The following is a 21,007-nucleotide window of genomic DNA, read 5'->3' on the forward strand; positions in this document are numbered from 1 at the left end:
CGCATAAAACGTATCATGAAGTGCAATGTAAACCTCCATCAAGGGCACAAACATCCGAGTCACTGGTAGAGAATCAATAGAAAGGTAAGTCAGGTGTCCAGGAAATATCGGGTACCAGCTCATAATGACCAAAAGAACTGATGAAGGGAGCTACTCAGTACATAATCATCAGGGTAGCTTGGCATCCAGAACATAGGAAGGGATTAGTGTCATCATCCACGCCCAAACAGGGTGAGCAGGCATCAGCACAACCACTGACAATAATAGATATAGTGTATACTCATTGGGTGGATCTTAACAGGAAGAAGAGCATCAAGTACCGAGTGGGGCATTTCTGTGCAGTTTAGCGTCATGCAGGGGGCAACCACAAGGGCAGCAGGTCAGGAACGCCCCCCAGATCTCAGTGCACCCTGGACTTGATCATTCAGTCTACATATCACCTGTTCATGAGCTGCCATCATGACCATCACATCTATCCAGTCAATGTGCGTAGAAGGGACAGTAGGTTTCCATGGCTGACTGAAGCAGAGTTTCGCTGTTGCCAGGGCTGGGTCCATCCAATGCGCCTTGTGATTGGTTAAGCCAGGGATATTGCCTGTATCGTGCAGAATACCCAATGCTGGTAAGGGGTGAAATTAAAGTATGCTTGTGGTTTGATGGTGCATCACCAATATGGCTGGATGAAGAGGCAAGACCATAGGATAAGTAGGGGTAGATTCACTAAACTGTCACCCAACGCAGAGTAGCCAGCAAAAATGTGCTGCATTCGGTGACAAGGAGATATGGCACTCTCCTCCCCTCTCCATAGCGCTAGCGGAGAATTTTGGTGCCGTGAACCATGCACACACCTTTGCACCACAGTGCAAGAGAGTGTGCAAGAGTCTAGCATAGGTTTTGTACTGGAAGGGTTACCTCCCAGTGCAAAATGCTATGCCTAGACAACTTCTAAAACGTTTTCTACATTGTATGTGTGCTGTAAAGTGCAGCACACATGCACAGTCGAAAAAGAAAGGAGAAATGAAAACATGTCTCCTTTCAATGCCTGCTTTCAAAAGATGTTTTTTTTTAATGCAAAACCCTGTCTCATATTTTTGGTAGCTAGTGTTTTGCATCAAAAAGGGTAGTAGAAGCCAGAGAGCCCGCGCGCACAGTTGTTGCCAAGTGCTCAACCAGGACCCCCTGCTTTCCACATTAGGCCAAGAAAGGACACCTTCCGAGACAGCCCTGCTCACCCCCTTAGTATCTTGACACGAGCAGCTAGGCTTATCTCCAAGGCACGAGTGTTCGGTATGTGCAACAACGCCCACAGCAATCCAAATGATATCCCCACAAATGGACGCCACACGAGTTTGTATAAAACGAGTATACTTTATATAGAAGGGTATACGAAATGACCACACGATACAAATCCAACATATATACAATGGGTATTATTGTTTCCGATGGGTTGGGCGGTCCTAATCCCCAACCACCACTTCTAACCAACAGTTATGCTGACTTTTAACCATTCGCAACAGGTTAGGTACGTCGTATCACTAGAATCATACACGTTGCAAAATAAAAGGAATACTGCACTACTTAACGATGGGTTACTGTACAATGCCACAGTGAAACAATGCAATGCGTAGCGTCACGATCATGTACTGAGCCAACACAAGATAATGCAACTCGGATCGCTACCAGCATGCCCTGTTCAAGGAAGAAGTAAATCAATGCGTTATGCTGCAATTGCGTGCAGTGCTATAAGAAGACAATACAATGCGTATCACCACCAGAATGCCCTGTGCAAGGAAGAAATAAGGCAATGCGTCACAGTGCAATTCAGTACAGTGCAGTAAATAACCAATGCAGTGCGCTACGCTATGATCCAGTATACTGCATGAGAAACATAACGTAGTGCATAGCACACTAGCCCCTGAGTTCGTTAAGCACCACTAGTGTCAGACGTCCAATAGTTCGATAGTTTGTTAGCAGCAAATATGCAAAGTGTTATGCGACTGTTTTTAGAAGTTGTGCAACCAGTTGCCCCCAACACGGATCAACGATGACACCCAAGTTCCACTCCAGGCCCTGGCTCCTGTACTGCCCCGTCCTGGACCAGCACGGACCTAGATCTGGGCCGAAGCAACAGGCGCACACTGCTGCCAGCAGCGAGAGGCTGAGAAAGTGTCCCTCCGAGCCCACACCCCGCACCAGGCGATGATCCACTTTACCTGGGGGGCCCCAACCCCACTCTCCTCTCCTGCAGCAGCGGCTTGGCCTCACTCCAGAACCTTGTCACCACGGGCAAGGCGTGCTCTGGCCGGTAGTTCAGCTCCTGCAGGGCTGCCGGTCCGGGCCGCCAACATTCAGCACAAACTCCTTCCACAAAGCCTTCCAAACAACGCTGGTGCCATCCCACGATGCCTTCGAGGGCACGATCATTTGGCCCTCCTCTACATCACTGTTAGGACTTCTTTGCTCCCTGGTAATCACCGCTCCCCTGTACTCCTCACCAGCACCTCCGGTGGCACCTCCAACACACACCCCCGGCGCGTCCGAGACTCACTCCTCCTCCGGCCTCCGATGACCAGACGCACCTCACTACACCTTGGTTGGCACCTTGACATGCACCCTGCTTGCCCGAGTCTCGCTCCGTCTCCTGGTGCACACTATCTTCAGGCACTCTCCTCGAGCGCTGCTACAGCACCCCCATACGCACCCCGCATGCTGCAGACCCACCTCATTTCTTGGGACATACAATGACCCAGGCGCTCTCCACTAACTCCCTGGTCACACAACTACACGCACACTGTGCGTCTGAGTCTCACCTCTCCTCCTAGTGCACACGAGGTACCAGCCGCTCTCCACTAATGCCCTGGCTGCACCAACACACGCCGACCCGCTTGACGGAAACTCACTCCTTCTTAGTGCACACGATCTCCCGGCACTAATCCCTAGCCCGAGACCGTTCTCGATGACATCATCGACATAACCAAAGTCTTGGGGTTACAGTTCTTCTAGTTATACCCCTTATTGTCTTTGAAGTTTCCATGTGCTCAGGGGTCCCCGACCCCTCCCTAAATCAGTCTTGCGTATCTCCCCCCCAGTGTAACCATCCTCCCTTTGATACTGGGGGCCTGAATCTTTAATCACTCAGAGGGAGAAGGGTCTATTGTTTTATGGCTCTAAACCAAGCCTCTTCACCTCGCAAAGCCTCTCCTTCTACCTTCTCCAGGTGCAGGGCAGCCTGGTGCCGTCTCCACCCCTCCCCTGGGGCACAACCTCCCTCAGATCCAGGCAGGCAATTCACATAAAAAGGTCTAAAGCACGAACTCGGCCATTTTCTCAAATAGCGGTTTCTGGACACACAGCGACAAAACCATCTTCCTAAAAAGATGCGTTATGACGCTGTGAGTTCAGACATACCAAACTTCACTGTTCCATTTCCAATTCTTGGGAAACTAGGCTAATAATACTGCACCCAGCCTCCCCCATTCTGTCCTATGAGCAGAATGGCCTTTCACCAGGGAAAATTAAATGGAGTATTTTCCACTGTCAGGGCCTAGCAGCCACACTGGCACAGGTCCTGCCTTTTACCTACACTGCACCCTGCCTAGGGGTTACCCAGGACGTCCTACAGGGGTTCCCCATGTGTATGCAAAAGGGAAAGTAAGACCTGAAAAGTGGTAGCACTTGTCAGGACAACATGCTAATGTAGCATAATCCGCGCAGGCCCTACATTGAAGACCTATCTTCCCTCTCTGTGCATTTCTTTAGTACTAGCCCTGGCACACACAGTGCACATCACTTAGGGATCTTGCTAGTAAGGCAAACATACCAATCATGGACAACCAATTACCACTACTATTTACACAGGGAACATCTGTACTTGCCCACTGATTAGCAGTGGCAAGTACCTACAGCATCTAACTTCACAAATCTCTGTCAGGAAAACGGTCTAGGGAAAAGCAAAAAGTTTAAGTGAACTTTAGCCAAAAAGGCCAAGTCCAACAGCGTCCAATAACAAACGTATTGAATTTTTTAAAATAATTATCTTGCCCAGGTTCTTATGAGAGCCTCTTGTCATGTCTTTGGGGCAAGCAAGACCAAACTTCATATGAATGTAAAAGCTGCAGTAGGTCTTGTCACTTTCACCAGAGTGATCCTTCAGTTGGTGTAGAGAAGAGTTTGTAATCAGGAGTTCATATAGACAGGTGATCAATTTCTTATAATGACCCCTTTTTAGGTCTCGCCTGAGCCAGCGCTTTAGCGCTGGTCTGGCGAGAGCTTTAGTAAACGGTGGGATTTGGAAGTGCAAACTAGTGCTTTTCAGGCCTCCAAATGCAGTGCATGTGCGCCGGGCACGCGCACCATTTGGCAGCCTGGGTGATCATTTCGCGGCCGCTTTGATGTTCTCAGTGAGCCGCGCGTCCACTGAGAACATCAAAGCGGCCGCGAAAGTGCACACCATTTGCCAGCCTGCGTGCCTCTCTCCCCTTAGAGGGCGCGACGTGCCCTACCCCCTCCCTTATCCCACTTCCTGCTTGTTCTTTCTTACATGTGCTTGTAGCTCATGGGCTGTCTCATGTGGAGAGCATCAAGTCAAGTTACTGTTTGCTTTAAGTAGAACGAGGTATCAGATGAAAACACTAGAATGAATAGTGAAGTAGAATCCATCGCGCTACTTTTAAGAATTTCTTTGTTTCCGTAATGCCTCGAATTCGCAGCCTTGCCAAATGAATATTGCACTGCACAATGCCGAATAGCATCTAAATATAGCACCACAATGTACCACATCCAAAGTAGTCCCCTGGAATGCGATGCTGGGGTGTGTGGTAGGGACGCCATCCAGCAACATTGCTACCAAGGTTACTCCGCCATCTGTTTTACGTACAGCGAAAGTTACATTCCTTTGCAATTATGACATCCAGTGGCCAATGTAGGTTTTGGCATCATTTATTAGATGAATATTCGCAAGGGATGTTATACTCCGGAACAGTACAGGAAGAACGATTCTCGCACTAGTAACTTCCCTGACCAGTACTAGAAATAGATTAATATACTCCAGGAACTAAACACGGCAGAGGGGTACTGGTCTTGAGGCTGGGCTGCCTTGCTGATGTGTACTTCAGGATCTCATAATTTCACCACTACCTAATTACTCAAACGTCTCATTAGAGCTCCCTTACTCTTAATAGGACGCTTATCAGCAAGGCTGTTGTACCATTAATGGACGATAGCTGCACTTCTCATCGGGTATACCAATAGTAAATAGCCACAGCACTTCTCAACAGGTCTGTTAACGCAATGATAAAGAGTACCAACACTTCTCAACAGGCTTGTTAAACCAATAGTAAGGAGTCCCAGCACTTCTAACCAGGTCTCTACAAGCAATAGTAAACATCATGAGCACTTCTAAGCAGGTTTTTAAAACTAATAGTGAAGATTACCAGCACTTCTCATCAGGTCTGTTATATCACAAGTGAAAAGTACTGGCACATCTCAGCAGGCCTTTTAAAGCCATAGTAATGAGTGCAAGCACTTATAAGCAGGTCTATTAAAGCCATAGTGAAGAGTACCAGAACTTCTCAACCGGGTCTCTTAAAGCAATAGTAAACAGTACGAGCACTTCTGAGCAGGTTTGTTAAAACACTAGTGCAGAGTACTGGCACTTCTCAGTAGGTCTGTTATATCAATAGTGAAGAGTAATGGCACTTCTCAGCAGGCCTCTTAAAGCAATAGTATTGAGTGTGAGCACTTATTAGCAGGCTTATTAAAGCAATAGTAAAGACATTCAGCACTTCTCAGCAGGTCTATTATATCAATAGCGAAGAGCTCTGGCTCTTCTGAGCAGGTCGGTTATACCAATACTGGGGTATCCAAGCACCTCTCACCAGGTTTAGTATACCAATATTAGAGGGTCTCAGCATGTCTGTTAAACCAATGGCGAGGAGCCCCAGAATATCTCAGCAGGTGTGTTACACCAGCAGTGAAGAATAAAAGCACTTTAGAGCAAGTATTTTATAGCAACAGTGGAGAGTACTAATGCTACTTTACAGGGCGGCCAGACCATTAATGGACAATACCAGCACTTCTCAGTAGGTTTCTTACACCAAATGCTGAGAATTGCTGGCACTTTGCATGAGTGCTTTATTAGCCACAATGAGAAGTACAAGGACTCCTCAGCAGGTCTGTTATAGCAGCAGTGAAGAGTCTCAGAACTTCTTAGCAGGTCTGTTCTACTAGTAGAGAAAAGTACGAGCAGTTCTCAGTAGGTCTGTTACAGCAATAGCGAAAGGTCCTGCCACTTATCAGCTCTATTATGCCAATGGTGAGGAGTACCAGAACTTCTCAGCTGGTACGTTCTAGCAACAGCAAAGAGTACCAGCACTTCTGAGCATCTCTGTTATACCAATAGTTGAGAGTACCAGTACTCCTTAACAGGTCCGTTATACCAGTAATGGATAAAACACTTGCTACCCAGTTGGGCTGTTATACTTGCAACAGGATATACCACATGTTCCCAGCAGAGCACTAATAAAAGTAATAGACAGTATCTGCACTTTTAAAAAAAAAAACGGTATTAATTTACATAGACTTGTAAAGCACAAACCGTGCTACAATGCTCTCTCTACCTCTTCCACTCCATCTAAGAATAAGGTCGGCCACGCCCCCCTACCACCGTCTACTTAACGCGCTGATTGCAAGCGCGACGCAGATACAGTTTCTCCTGAGGCGGAAGCCGGGAGACCGATCGCAGGAAACTTTTAATGATTGTTGTGTAAAATTTGTGTTTTTAAATCTAAATTGCACTCCCTGGGCACTTAAAAACTGTACTGTGCACTTACCCTCTTCTTTCCTGCGCAGCGGATTTATCGCTGCCGCGGCATACAATCTACCCCTGACGCCATTCACGGGGATTCCCAAGGCCACGCCCAATAAGTTCGGCCACGCTCCCCTCTTTTCCCCGTCACCTCCCCTATAAAATATGTGCTTTTACCGGACGCGCAGCGGACGGGCGCAGCGGGCAAGCCCGTCTGCGCCCGTCCGCGCCGGATCCGCGCCTAGTGCCAGAAACTATGCCCATTTTCCCGGCTTGCGATACTCTAAATTTGATCTATGCAGGCTGGACCAGCGCTGCTGCGATCACCCGATAACCGTTGACTTCGGCGACACTTGTATGACCCCCACATGTCCCTCCTGTGGCTTTCAAGTACCAACCAACCCTCCGACCCTCTCACCTAATCTCGCTGGCCCACCTCCATCTAAAAAAGTGCATACTGCTTTAACCAACCAGCCACAGGCTACTAATCAGGACAACTGCTCAAAAACGATGATAAATAACAACAGATCTCTCAAATGCATACTATTGAACGTAAGGTCCATGCCGAAGCATAAACATGAAATTGAAGCGTTGATCACTGATCACAACGCTGACCTTATGTTCCTTACAGAAATCTGGGCAGCAAATGCCTCTGGTCCTGATTGGAACACCGCCACTCCCGAAGGTTACTCTGTGGAATGCACAAATAGAACTGGATCTATGGGTGGAGGTATTGCGATAATTTATAGATCGCACTTCAAATTACGTATTTGCCCCCAACAAGACCTAGAGGCCGAAGCTATGACCTTCAAGATTAAAGAGAATAACTGCCTGATCTTTGAGGGACTGCTTGTGTATCGCCCCCCCGGCCCGAGAGGTCCTTTCATCAAAGCATTACACACCTTTTTAGAAACAACGTTTGACTCAGTTACCTGTACTATTCTGGGTGATTTTAACTATCATCTTGAGGAGAATAACGACTCGGACTCAGCCACTCTTCTTGATAATCTCCTCAGCTTTGACATGAAGCAGCTAGTTGACAGGCCCACTCACTCAGCAGGACATACCCTTGACGGGATCTTTACCAACAGTTACCACATTAAGATTACGTCTATTCTCTCTATACCATGGTCGGACCATAACGCTATCTTTTTTAATTTGCAACTGAAAAACCTTGTAAATCAGCGTAGAAAATACATGCCTCCCGAAATAACCCGTCCCTGGAAAAAGCTTGAATCTAACGCCTTAGTCAAAACACTCGCCAGAAAACCCCCGAACTTTGAATGTGGAAATAGCGAGGACTGGGCAACTAACTTCAGCAATTGGATCACTGAGGCAGTCAATGAACTGGTCCCAATGGAAGCAAAAAAAAAACGAAAACGGTCCGCCACCGCTCACTGGTACACGGCAGAGGTGAAAGCAATCAAGATTAAATGTCGACGAGTGGAGCGGATATGGCGCTCAGACTACAGTCAGGAAAACAAACTGGAATACATAAAAGTCCTACAGGAATATAAACAAATAATTGTACAGGCCAAAGCTACCTATTTTACAGATAAAATTCAAATCTCCTCTAACTCTTCCAGGGAACTATTCAAAACTGTAGCCCATTTAGTCAAAAGCCCCCGGGACACAGTCTTCAGTCCAGATCAGAACTTTGTTACTGGAATTGCCACTTTTTTTCAAACTAAAGTACAAATGGTATATGATGATCTCAGCACCATGGTATCCAACATATCCACCAGTGATGTCGGACAGTCCACTTCGACCACCTCCTGCTTCTCTAGTTTTTCTTTACTAGAGAAGAAGCAAGTATCCGATCTACTCATTCAGATGAAATCTGGCTCCCCCTTGGATCCCTGCCCCCCCTATGTACTGCATTCTATCCCTGACAGCATCGCAAATGTCCTGACTTCCCTGCTTAATAAAATTATTCATCAAGGTGAATTCCCCAAAAGCTGGAAGATGGCCTGCATCAGACCTATTCTTAAGAAGGACACCCTTGATCCCTCTGAACCCAAACACTACCGTCCCATTTCCTGCCTGCCCCTACCCGCTAAAATCCTGGAAAAAGCCATGAATCAGGAAATTATGAGACATGTGGATGAAAAGAAGCTGCTGGATCCGTCACAGCACGGTTTTAGACCCCTTCACTCCACTGAATCAGCTCTTGTCATGGCCACCGAAAAAATACGTAAGACCATGGACGAGGGTGGTCGGTCGGCCCTGATATTATTAGACCTCACAGCGGCCTTCGACACTGTAAACCACTCTGTCCTGCTAAAAAGACTAACCACCCTAGGATTCACCGGCACTGCTCTGGCCCTTATCACCTCTTTTCTGGGCGCCCGAACTCACCAAGTGATCTGGAATGGACTGCAATCTACAGAATTTTCCCTTCCGGGTGGGGTCCCGCAAGGATCGGCATTGTCGCCTACATTATTCAACCTATATGTCACACCTTTAGCAGCCTTGATCAGATCCTATGAGCAACAACTAGTGTCGTACGCCGATGACACTCAAATCATAGTGTCAATTTCACAGTCAATCGAAGCCACGGCTGAACGCTTTAGAAACTGCCTTACCGGGGTGAAGAACTGGATGAGCCACAATTTTCTTAGACTGAACACGGATAAAACCGAAATCATAGAGTTCGGTCATAAACCATCTATCTGGAGTGATCTATGGTGGCCTCCCGAAGCAGGATCCTGCCCTCTCCCTGTAGACAAGGTCAGGAACCTTGGTTTTCTATTAGATAAAGATCTCTCGTGTAAAGCCCAGATCAATCAGGTGACATCGACCTGTTTCTACAGTATCAAGGTGCTCAGAAAAGTTTTACCCTACATCCCGATCATGTTAAGAAAGACGGTGATGGGAGCCCTTGTAATGTCCCGGATTGATTACTGTAACTCTCTCTATTTGGGAGTAGGAGAAAAACAACTGTCCAAACTGCAGGCAATCCAGAATGCGGCGGCCAGGGCGCTGCTGAACCTCCCCAAACGCCACCCCACATCCAAAGCCATTCGGGACCGTCACTGGCTCCCGGTCAGGCGCCGTATTCAATTCAAGGCTCTTTGCCTGGTACATAGGTCCCTACATGGTAAGGGACCCGACGATTTCACCAATCTACTGCCCCGCTATGTACCTTCTCGAACGCTGAGGTCAGCCAATCATGACCTAGTCTGCCAGCCCAGAATAAACAGAGCCCGATGGGGAGGAAAGTCATTTTCCTACCAGGCGGCTAAAATATGGAACTCGCTACCTCCAGTATTACGCGCCCAAAAATCTAAAATGAGCTTCAGGAAGGGCCTAAAGACCCGGCTTTTTACCCAAACTTAACTGCTCCACTGCTTTCTTTCTCCTCTGTATCTCACAGCGCCAAGACGCCGCGGCATTCGTGCGCTTTATAAGCATTTCAGTCAGTCAGTCAGTCAGTCATCTATCACTCCCTTTGCTTTCATCTCTCTTTGTATCTCCTTCACTGTTTCTGTTTACTCTCTCTGCTTCCAATGTCTCGCTCGTTTAATACATCTGTCTTACCTCTGTCTCTCTTTCTCCCTATTTCACCATTCTCTGCTTCTCCCTCGCCCTTCCTCTGTATTAGCCTCATCTCTCTACCTCATCTGCACCTCTTTTCTCTCTACTTCTCATATCTTTCTTTTTTCATCCCACCGGCTCTACCTGCCTCTCTGCTTTGTTTACTTGAACTGTCATTCTGTGCTTCACCTTTCTATTTGTGCTATCTCATTATAACTCACCTCTCTTCCTACCTTTTTCTCTCTAGACCTTGCCCCTCGGGTTGGCACCTTTTTTACCAGCCTACATTTAAAACTGCATACCAAGCCTCTAAAAAACAAGCATTGGCATAGCCAATAGGTCTCGCCTTTGGGACATTATACGTTTTTAGCCATGCAACAGTTGATGTTATTGCACCAAGGATATTGTGCTGCATAACTAAATACTTATAAGGTCCCAAAAGCGAGACCTATTGGCTATGCCAATGCTTGTTACTGAATAGTCATGGCAGGATGAGGTAGGGAGGGTCCATGGCTGCAATGCCTCAGTTGGAGATACTTCCAAAGTTGGGGGGGCGGCAGATGGAATTCAGCCATTAAGTCATTGAACGGTTTGATGATGCCGCCATATCCAGGCGATGTACCATAACACATATGCAAGGCTGAAGGTGATGGGGAACACTTCAGACCCAATTGTGGTGGCTAGGGGTGCTAGGCAGGGATGTCCGTGCTCCCTAATTCTCTTCGCCATATATTTAGATCCTTTTATTAATCAACTAATTCTGAATTCTGTGATTGAACCTTTTAGGACAAATGGCTAGGAGACCAAGGTGCTAGCTTACGCAGACTATATTGCCATTGTTACATCTAAGCCAGAAACGGCAATGATTGAGACTGAAAGTATGGCGGAGGAATTTGGGAGGAGGTCGGGTTATTGACTTAATAAGGGAAAGACGCAGATAATCTGCATAAGACAATTTATCCTACAAGATCAGCGACAGATTGAATCTACTATGTATTTGGGGGTAAGGATAGGATCTGATCTAAAGGTATTATGGGAAAACAACCTTGATCCAGTATTGGAGGATATTAGGATCGAACCTCGGTGGCTGGATAAACTGCATCTAACTATAGTAGGTAGGATCAATGTTCTGAAAATGAAAATCTTTCCTAGAATATTATATTCATTTTGTTCCATCCCCCTAGAAGTACCCCCTAATGCATTTCAGAAAATGAATTCAATCTTTTCGAACTTCATATGGAATTATAAAAAAAAACAGACGGGCTTTGAAAACATTAACCCTCCTGCGAGAGAGAGGCGGATGGGCTGCCCCGAATCTACTTTTTTATTACTGGGCAGTGTTTTTGCAACAAATGGGGGCCATGCTGGTAGCGGATAGTTCTGCTATGGATGATGGCTTACCATCTATATACCATTTAGCCATCGGGGAGAAAGCAACAGGGCTCTTTCTCAGACAGATGAAGCCCAGCTATTATAAAGAAAATCCGTTTTAAATGTATAAAAGCAGCTAGAATGGTATAGATTAAAGCTAGTAAAACACTAAAAATTCCCAAATATAACAGATATACCCCTTTATGGGGATCCTCACTCTCCCCAGCTGAGGTAATCAATGGCATGGCTAGAGAGTGGGAACAGGCTGGTATTCAACGGGTGGCGAGTTTATACAATGAGAAATTAGAGCTACTACCCTTCTCGGAATTAGGTCAGAAATTTGGGATTGACAGCCGGTCATATTTTAAATATATTCAAATAAAGGGATGTCTAAAAAATTGCTATGTTGGATCTGGTAATTTTGGGCCAATATCCCTATTAGACAAGATATATCAGGGGATGGCCGGATCGGGGACTTTTATAATATACTGATGGAAACTATACCAGATGACCTAGGAAAAACAGAAACAAGATGGGCGGATAAAATGGGCGATGATGAAATTGATCTAGACATATCGTTGGAATTGGGGAAAAATATTCTTTTAGCGGCGAATCTCAAAGCACAACACTATAAGACCCTGTTTAATTTATATTATACCCCAGCAAAACTTTTTGGCTGGCGGAAACGGGAGACCGCTAATTGCCCAAGATGTCATCATAGTCCCGCTGACAGTATACATATGTTTTGTGAATGCAAATCCCTGAAAAAGGGTATAGAGAAATTTGGGCAGGAATCGATCAATTGCGTGATTACTATCAGCCAACCGATGATGCTATTTGGATATGATAATCGAGCAAAACTATCAACAAAACATAGGGATTTTGTATTCATTACGATAGCAGTAGCTCGATTATTGATAGTCACAGCCTGGAAGGATTCTGAACCCCCTGTGTATACTGCTTGGCTTAAACGGTTATTGAGCATACATGTTCTGGAAATGGCTCTATATAAAAATGATGATTGGCGGGCAAGAGAGAAACGGGGTAGGATTTGGGCACCTATGACCACCTGGCTCAAAAATAGATAAGGGAGCTACCAAACAGGGTAGGAGTCGGTTAGTTTGTTTTTTGGTTTATGTTTATTCTGGTTTATATATATTTAATTTTGTAATATTTACCTCCCTTCTCTCTGGTTTTGTTCATCCTAGCATTTTTGTGTATTTTGATATAATAAAACATGACTGGAAATGGAAGTCTATAAGTTGATTGTTTCTTTTTTTTTTCAACTATAACTTGTTATCTCCTATTTTTTGGGTTTTTCGAATCTAATGGAACGTAATGATGAAATTATGGGGGCAGATTTACAAGCCCTGTGCGCCTCTTTTGCGCTGCCGTTGCGTCACTTTTGTGACGCAGCGGCGGCGCAAAGCTAGTGCCATGCTGCGACAGATTTACAACGTGACGCATCTAGGGAGATGCGTCACGTTGTAAAGCCCTGCGCCACATTAAAGCCGTGTCAGGTTTAATGTATGCAGGGTGGGCGTTACGTCGGAAAAAGCCTCGGAAAAGTGACGCAGTGAAATCTTCAAGATTTCACGCAGTCCCTTTTCCGACGCTGGTGCGTCAAATCCTTATGCCTTCTTCAAGCAGGCGTAAGGCGTGACGCACCATGTTAGGGATAGGGCAGGTTGGAACAGTGCTGGAGTTGCGTCGCGCTTGCGACACAACGTCAGCACTGCGCCAACCTTACGCCGGCAGATGCGTCACGCATCTGCTTGTCCTTGCGCCATGATGCACTGCATTATAAATGCGGCGCATCTGCGGTGGCGCTAGGGCAAACTTGCGTGACGCATCTTCCCTGGCGCATCCCTGCTGATTTGCAGGGATGCGGCAGGGAACATAAATGTCCCCCTAAATGTTTAAACATTCTTTGTGTTTGGTGATGCTTGCTGATGTACCTTGTGGCTAATAAACAAAACAAAAAATTAAAAAAAGAAATATTTGTTACAGAATTGTTTATTTCCTCATACGTTTCCTTGGCTCCAGATAACTGGTCAGACATTCTCCATTAATAAATATTTTTACATTCTGCAAAGAGTACCATAGCAATGTTTGTTTCTCAGACCAAACTCTGAAATCTGCAATCTACACCATCCTCAGATAACCTGGTAATAACAGACACCACTTTCCTTTTTTAATTGTAAATGTGATAAATTTTGCAGGTGATCCATGATTACCTTCCATGGTTCCTTCCTCGAGCTCCAACCAATGCGGTCAGCTCCTGGCCCAGGATCAGATGGATACATGTCATGTAAAGCATGAGCCAATGTGTAGACGGCCTTATAAACACTGTATGCCTCTCTGAAGTTTATGCGGTGATAGTCACTCAACATCTGAAACGTCTCGTTTCCTGAGCAAAAATAATGAGATGAAATGTCCATGAACATACCTTCATGTCCATCCTTTACTATGCACAAGAAAGCCGATAGCCATAGATCTGTCAGGGCTGTATCACCTATAAACTTTGATGGAGTAACTTCATCGAGAAAATCTCGAAATCCAATAATTTCTCCTCTTTGGATACAAAATGCTAGACTTCCGTTGAATATTTCGGAGATTAGATAATTGCCTAAAATGTTACAGGTAGACACTGACAGAATCCAGATTTTTCGAGGTAGCTTTATCCAACCGCTGTTTGTGAAATAACTCGTTAGGGCCATTGGGGTACAGTAGAGAATGATCACCTTGGCGGTGGATATCCTGATGGCGTCCATGACAGTAGGCATGTTCACAGCGTCAGTGAGAGTAATATAAGAGGGAATCATATAGGAGAACTCAATGCAGCCTCCAGCCTGGCCAACCACCGCCCGCAGTTCTCGCAGCGCTCTCTCCCCACCGTCATCATCCGTTGTCAGAAGACCCACCCACGTCCAGCCAAAATATTCTAACAACTGAGCAACTCCATCGTAGAAGGAGAGCTCGTTTGGGGCAATCCGGTAAAAGGTTGGAAATCTTGTTCTGTCACTGAGTACAGGTGTCTGAGCGCCGTCGCTGATCTGCAAGGAAGAAAGGAATGAAATAAGCATTAAATAAAATCTGGCAACATCCTAAGCAAGAGGCAGGGAATACCACAAATATTCAACTCGAAAAGACCCAGCAAATTTATCATAAGTTTGAGCATATTGCAGTTTTCATTAAAAATCACAACAGACTGTGCCAAAAACTATTACAATGTCATAACATGTTTAACTGTTTAGGTCCAGATGTATTGTTCGTGTGACGGGTTGCGCTGTCACAAACATGACATGTATCATGTCTGCGGTAATACAAGTGCATTATATCCGATCACACATTTGTGACAGAGTAACCCATCACTGCTCTCTAAATCAGGCCCTTTGTTCATAAACCACCACCATTTATAGAAACCATCAAAGGTTTTTTGAAACAGCTTTTTAAAAAATGTGCTAATATTTTTAGGTTTCTCCTGCACAGCGCTTGCACTGCACTTGAATTTTTTTTAAAATAAATCTTAAAAGGGACTTACATCCAGCCCCCTTGCTTTCCTGGCTTTTCATTGGTTTCTCTGCTTGCCACTTTCCTTTACTCCATTTGTATTGGCTGTCATATATTTCCCTGCATTTACAATGCTTGTTCTTCCTGTTGTTGCTGTAACAGTTCCCATAGCCCAAGTACTGTTTACTTTTGGGTTCACCCTTGGATTCAACCAGGCTTCTTCACAGGCTTCTTCAAATGCATTTCTTCCAGAGACTCGAATTGTCTTCTACGGCCGATTCCAACGTCACTTTAACCAAATGCACCCGAATCCCCTAGTGCAGGTAACCTGGTTCCTGGGGTGTCCATTGGTGGTGGTCCTCTTGGAAGGGTCCTTCTTCTTCAAAACTGCAATCCAGACTTCTCAGTTGACTTCTAATGGGTATGTGTACAAGGGCCCAGTAAAGCTCAGAGAGTTGGTAACCATTTATGTTCCATCTAGACACCTGAGATCCTCTCATCATGATTTCCTCAGTACAACCAGGGTAAAAAGGATGAGATGGGGAGGTACATTGTTTGCACACGTAGTACCGAAGTTGTGGACCGATCTTCAACCCAGTCTCAGAGCACTGGAAAATGAACTTTCCTTCAGGAAGAAAGTTAAGACATGACTGTTTACCTGTTAATGTACCCGAGGCCCTACCCAACACAGTACTCACCAGTGCGTGGAAGCCTTTGGGTAGCCATGCACTTTACAAAACATAAAAATAAACATAAACTTGTGGCTGTGTTTCAACACTGCACACAGTCTCTGTGGGGTTCCTGGGTACTTACCTCAGGTAGTTCCTGGTTCTTCCGGCTCCTCTGAGTCTTCTGGTCCAAGTACCGTTCTCCTTTGCAGTTTGCATTCAACTTTCTTAGTGTATGGTTTGAGTTCCCCCTGGAGACCATTGCATATTTGTGCTGCTTTATGTATCTTCTTGTGTATTGTTGGTATCTCTGGGCAGGAGATATGCCAATGTGTTAGTGATTTTGTGTGTAATAAAAAGAATTCTTTTTTATATATACTGTATGGTTTGTTTTAGTCGGATCTACAATGTCGAATAAATGTGGTAAAACAAACTGCTTTATACTCCTTCAAGAAATACCTGAAGGGTGCTCTTCACAGCTACCAATTAGAGAGCAAAGGTTAACAAAGACCACTAAACTCACCATAAGGGTTGCTTGGATCAGTGCAAGGTGCATCACTCCTTTGAGTGTGCACCATATGGCAAGCCAGCCTCCTTCACTCACACTCATGCGGGTAAAGTTGGTACAGTGCACACTACATCATCATAATGTATTCACATGTGGGATCTCTTCCCCAATGGACATGTTGTACAATCTTCTGTTGATCCCAGCAGACTTTGCACACCTAACATGCACATGTCCGGAGATCTCCTTAGACAGGGCCTCTGTATTCATTCCTGTCTCTGCCATGACAAACATGCAGCTTACACCTGACCCTCTGCTTGCTCTTTTGGGTTACACCAAGTACATACTGCGCTCTATATGCTGTCTTAACTCAGTGGGCTTTTCATTAGGGAAATGGGAGATTGTGCTCTATTGTGGCAGTAACAAACTGCCCACCTCTTTGGAATGACTTAAAAGCATGACATACTTGTGATACTGTTGGTGAGGAGTATGCCCTTCTTCAGCCACATTCGTCTCCACCCAGGGATATTTGGCAGCCATTTCGCAAATATCTTCACACCCTTGAACGGGACTCTACTGATTAGTACCTTCATCCCTTTCCCCCATAACTATTGATTTATCCATCTATGTCCCACTCAACCACACTTTGTTCTCACATAATACTGCCATACTGCCTTTTGTGAGGATATTTGATATTGCTGCCCTGTTCTTATGATGTACTTCATTGTGTGACCCCAACAGCTTGCCGCTGTTGTCTGTTTGTCATAACTGAAAATGTATAAAAACAATTTTAAATGGAGGCAAAAATCAATCAGAGCTCTCCTGTGCTGCTTATGTTGCTAGATTTGTCTTTGGCCTGTCTCTCATGTCATCTAGTAGACAGAATTGAAAGAGTTGGGGTCAGAGTTCAGGCTCTACGGTGATTGAAATCCTTTCTATTGGATCACTCCCAAGCAGTCTTCCTTCCTTGTTTCACCTCCTCTTCCAAACTTCTGGTCTGTGGCTTCTCCCAGGGCTCAGCACTTAGCCCTATTCTTTTTAATATCTACCTGGAGACTCTGGCTAAACTGGTGGAGTCCTGGGAGTGTGGGTGGTCTCCTATGCAGATGACACCCAGCTCTTCTTAGCTTTGCATGAAAACATGCCCTCAACTCTGAGTTCCTTCAAGAAGTGTCTGAAAGGTGTGGTGGCTTGTATGGAGGGAAGTTGTCTCAAACTGAACTCAGAAAAAACTGAGATACTTTTTTTGGGCCCTAATTCCTTCCTCAATGCCAGTCTTTGGTGGCCATCTGAGTTGTGTGCTGACCCAGCCCCAACTCAGATGGCCAGACACCTTGGTGTAAAATTTGACTCACATCTCACCTTTGAGCCTCAAATTCGGTCCCTCTCTGCATCTTGTTTTTCCACCATCAGAACCCTTAGAAGGATGCTCCTCATTCTGGTGGAGTCTCAAAAAACAGTTGTCCACTGGACTGTGCCAATAGTCTTTACTTAGGCCTACTGACCTTCCTTATCCAACAGCTTCAAGTTATCCTGAATTCTGCTGCATGCCTCATCTTGAAGATTCCTCCATGTTTATCAATTTCTTCTCTCTTGCGGCATTTTCACTGGCTTCCTATTAGTAAGAGAATCCAGTTTTAGGCACTTACTCTAGTTTTCAGAACCTGCACTCACAAGATCCCTTTATATCTCAGGAGGAGACTTCTGCCCTACTCCCAGTCCAGAGCTCTGAGGTCCAATAGCCTTAAGCTACTGTATGTTCTCTGCATACTTAAAGCCAGATGAGGCGGTCTTTCCTTCACATATCTGGCTTCCAAACTGTGGAACACATTGCTGCTCAGTCTGCACTCCAACCCTTCGGAATCACTTTTGACTGAATTTCAAAACCTTTTGTGTAATACCCCTCTTATGGCTATGCCATCTTCAGTGTCCCCATTTGCATTCTGCTAGCACTGGGATACTTCCTTGGAGGTAGCTGTGTGCTATATAAATTCCATGAAATTGAAAACATTACTATGAAGCCCCCTCATCACCGCCTCAAAGCTCCAGCGTTGATGCTATGCCTGCAGAGTAAAGTCTGTGAAGCACACCACTACATTTTCATATTGCAGGTCACCGTGAGAGTGGGCTGCTTGTAGAATAGCCTCTCTGTCTCGATAGTTCAAGGTCTTAGCCATGATTGTAAGGGGAGGTGCCCCGGGATTTGTATTGGGATAGGCATCCTGTGTGCAGGCTCAATTGTGAAAAAAGTCGAGAGGTATTTAGGGCACATGTGGTTAAGTGTTAGATCTTCCAGAAATAGGTCAACACTAGGTCCCTCCGCTCCTATTGGGACTCCTACCACCCTGAGTTGTTCCTTGGAACGCGGAGTTCCAAAAATCTCCACTTCACAGAGTGGGCCAGGATTTTTCCCTCAGTTTTACTTTAAGCTGGCGAATGCGAGCGAGGAAAGTCTTACTTCAGACCACCTCCTGGTGAGATTTCTCAATGCGGATAGTCGCGGATAGCTGTAGATGCTTTCGGTGAGAAACCTTCTGTTTGCATTGAGAAAGCTGCTACCCAAGTGGAATATCTACTCGAGTGGCATAAAGAAGCAACCCCCTCTTGCGCTGCGCATTGTGCCGCTCACACAGATTTTCCAGTGTGAGGCAAACACTCAGTGCTAAAAATCAGCATGAACAACACAACCAAACGCACTCCACCGCTTGTGGGACTCCGCTTAGCATGGCAGAGTTTTGAGGTTACTTCATGGAGTTCCATGTAGCAGAGGTCCGCAAACTCCACCCAGGCCTACTCCAGTGTCTGCAGGCCCGCCATTTCATCTCGAGCAGTCCTTCTTGGAGTGTGAGCCAAGCTGGGGGGAGGTGAGAAAGAGGTCTCAGTCACCTACATCACTGATTTGTAGGTAGCTCTAAGGCCACAGGGACCGTCAAAGACAACTGTGCTCCCCGTCACTACTCAGAACTGCATCCTCTGTACTATAATCATGACAGGTATCAGGTTATAGGGCAAGCAGGCCCCACACATGTGCAGGGCAGTCACACCTGGCGAAAGGAAGTTAGACAAAAGTCAACGTTGTCTCAGCCCTGCTTTACAGTCCTGACTCACCACACCACCAGTGTTGCTGCCTTCTTTGAGTCAGATGCGTCACTGCCCCACATCAGTTCACCAGCCCTGAGGTGCATCTCCTGATCCGGTCCCTACATCATCCCCCATGTCCCGGAATTCCCTCATTGTACCTTCTGGATCCCATGCCCTTGCTCTGGGGCCCCTCCTTCGTGGCACCTTTACTCATGTCCGGGCTGCAGGCCACAGTAACTCCCCCCTTCCAATGATATTTGAGCTCCCGGGTCCTCGGGCCGCTCAGCGTCACCAGTTCTCAGCCAAACCCCTCACTGGGGAGCATATGGGTAGGCAGGACCCTGTTCATCCTCAGCATATGTTGACATCTCATCAGAGGGCTGTCTGCAGCCTCTCATCAGTGCACTGCTGCTGCCGTGGCCCACCAGGCCCACAGCCAGGCCTGGCCATGAGGTCACAATCAGTCTGCCAAATGGACAGGGGTGATAGATGGTCGCTGATTTCATCTCAGCACTTTTCTCACCACCCTCGGTATGTTACGAGCAGGATTAATAAGGAGATTTTAGGGATTAACCGCAGTTCTGGCACAGAACTTTGCTAATGTGTGACCATCAGTGACTTATAACTTATGCCCTCACAATGCACTGCTTAGGACCTCACACAGTGCCTCACTCATGACTCAGTGACATCCCTGATGACATCACTGATGACATCTCAAATGATATCACTGATGACATCATCCAGTGATTCTACGTATTTTCTAAAAGTTTAAGAGTGGTAAGCATATATACTGGGGTACCACAACATTTAAATGAGTATACTAGGTGTATAATTACTAATGAGTGATTCTACTTCTAATATGCATTATGAGAGTGGCTGAGTGACTATGTGTATCCGTGTGTGAGTGGATGCCTGAGTGCCAGTAAGGGTGTGTGAGTGCATGTGCAAGTGGCTTTATGGATATGTAAGCAGGTGTGTGAGTCGCTGAGTGACTGTGTATCCGTGTGTGAGTGGGTGTCTGAGAGCCCGTAAGGGTGTGTGTGCATGTGCGAGTGGCTGTATGGATATGTAAGCAGGTGTATGAGTGGCTGTTATGTTATGTTACAACAATTTATTAAGCACACATCTACCCCTGAGGTGTCTTGGTGCTGAGTTCTAAAGAGCAAGAAAAGGAGCATAATTGTTAAAGAGCCACATCTTGAGCTCCTTCCTAAAGGAGATCAGCATGGGCATTGCTTTGATGTGAGGGGGCAGGTTATTCCAAAGCTTAGTAGTTCCAGTGATAAATCTTCTACCTCCCCAATTGACTTTGCAGAATCTGGGAAACATCATTAGATTGGCCCCAAGGAACGCAGCCATCTGCTAGGGACGTACCATTCAAAACAGTACTTCAAGTACTCAGAGCCAATTTTATGTAAAGCTTTGTAGGCGGTGTATTAAATTAGGCATGGCTTCTCACTGGAATCCAATGCAATTGCCAAATTTCCTTAGAAACAGATTTGGCTTTCAGAGTCCCAGAAAGGAGCC

General features: G+C 45.9%; 1 protein-coding gene across 1 annotated transcript in view; it reads right to left on the reverse strand.

The window, feature by feature from the left end:
* Positions 1 to 13,869: 13,869 nt before the first annotated feature.
* The window catches only part of LOC146869467 (extracellular calcium-sensing receptor-like), a 187,054-nt gene continuing 179,916 nt past the window's right edge, over positions 13,870 to 21,007 (reverse strand). The window contains exon 3 of the mRNA XM_085636605.1: positions 13,870 to 14,769. Coding sequence (XP_085492731.1) covers positions 13,870 to 14,769 — 900 coding nt within the window. The remainder of the gene's footprint in view (positions 14,770 to 21,007) is intronic.

The sequence above is a fragment of the Triturus cristatus genome, chromosome 1_1, assembly GCF_964204655.1.
Source record: "Triturus cristatus chromosome 1_1, aTriCri1.1, whole genome shotgun sequence".
Lineage (NCBI taxonomy): Eukaryota > Metazoa > Chordata > Amphibia > Caudata > Salamandridae > Triturus > Triturus cristatus.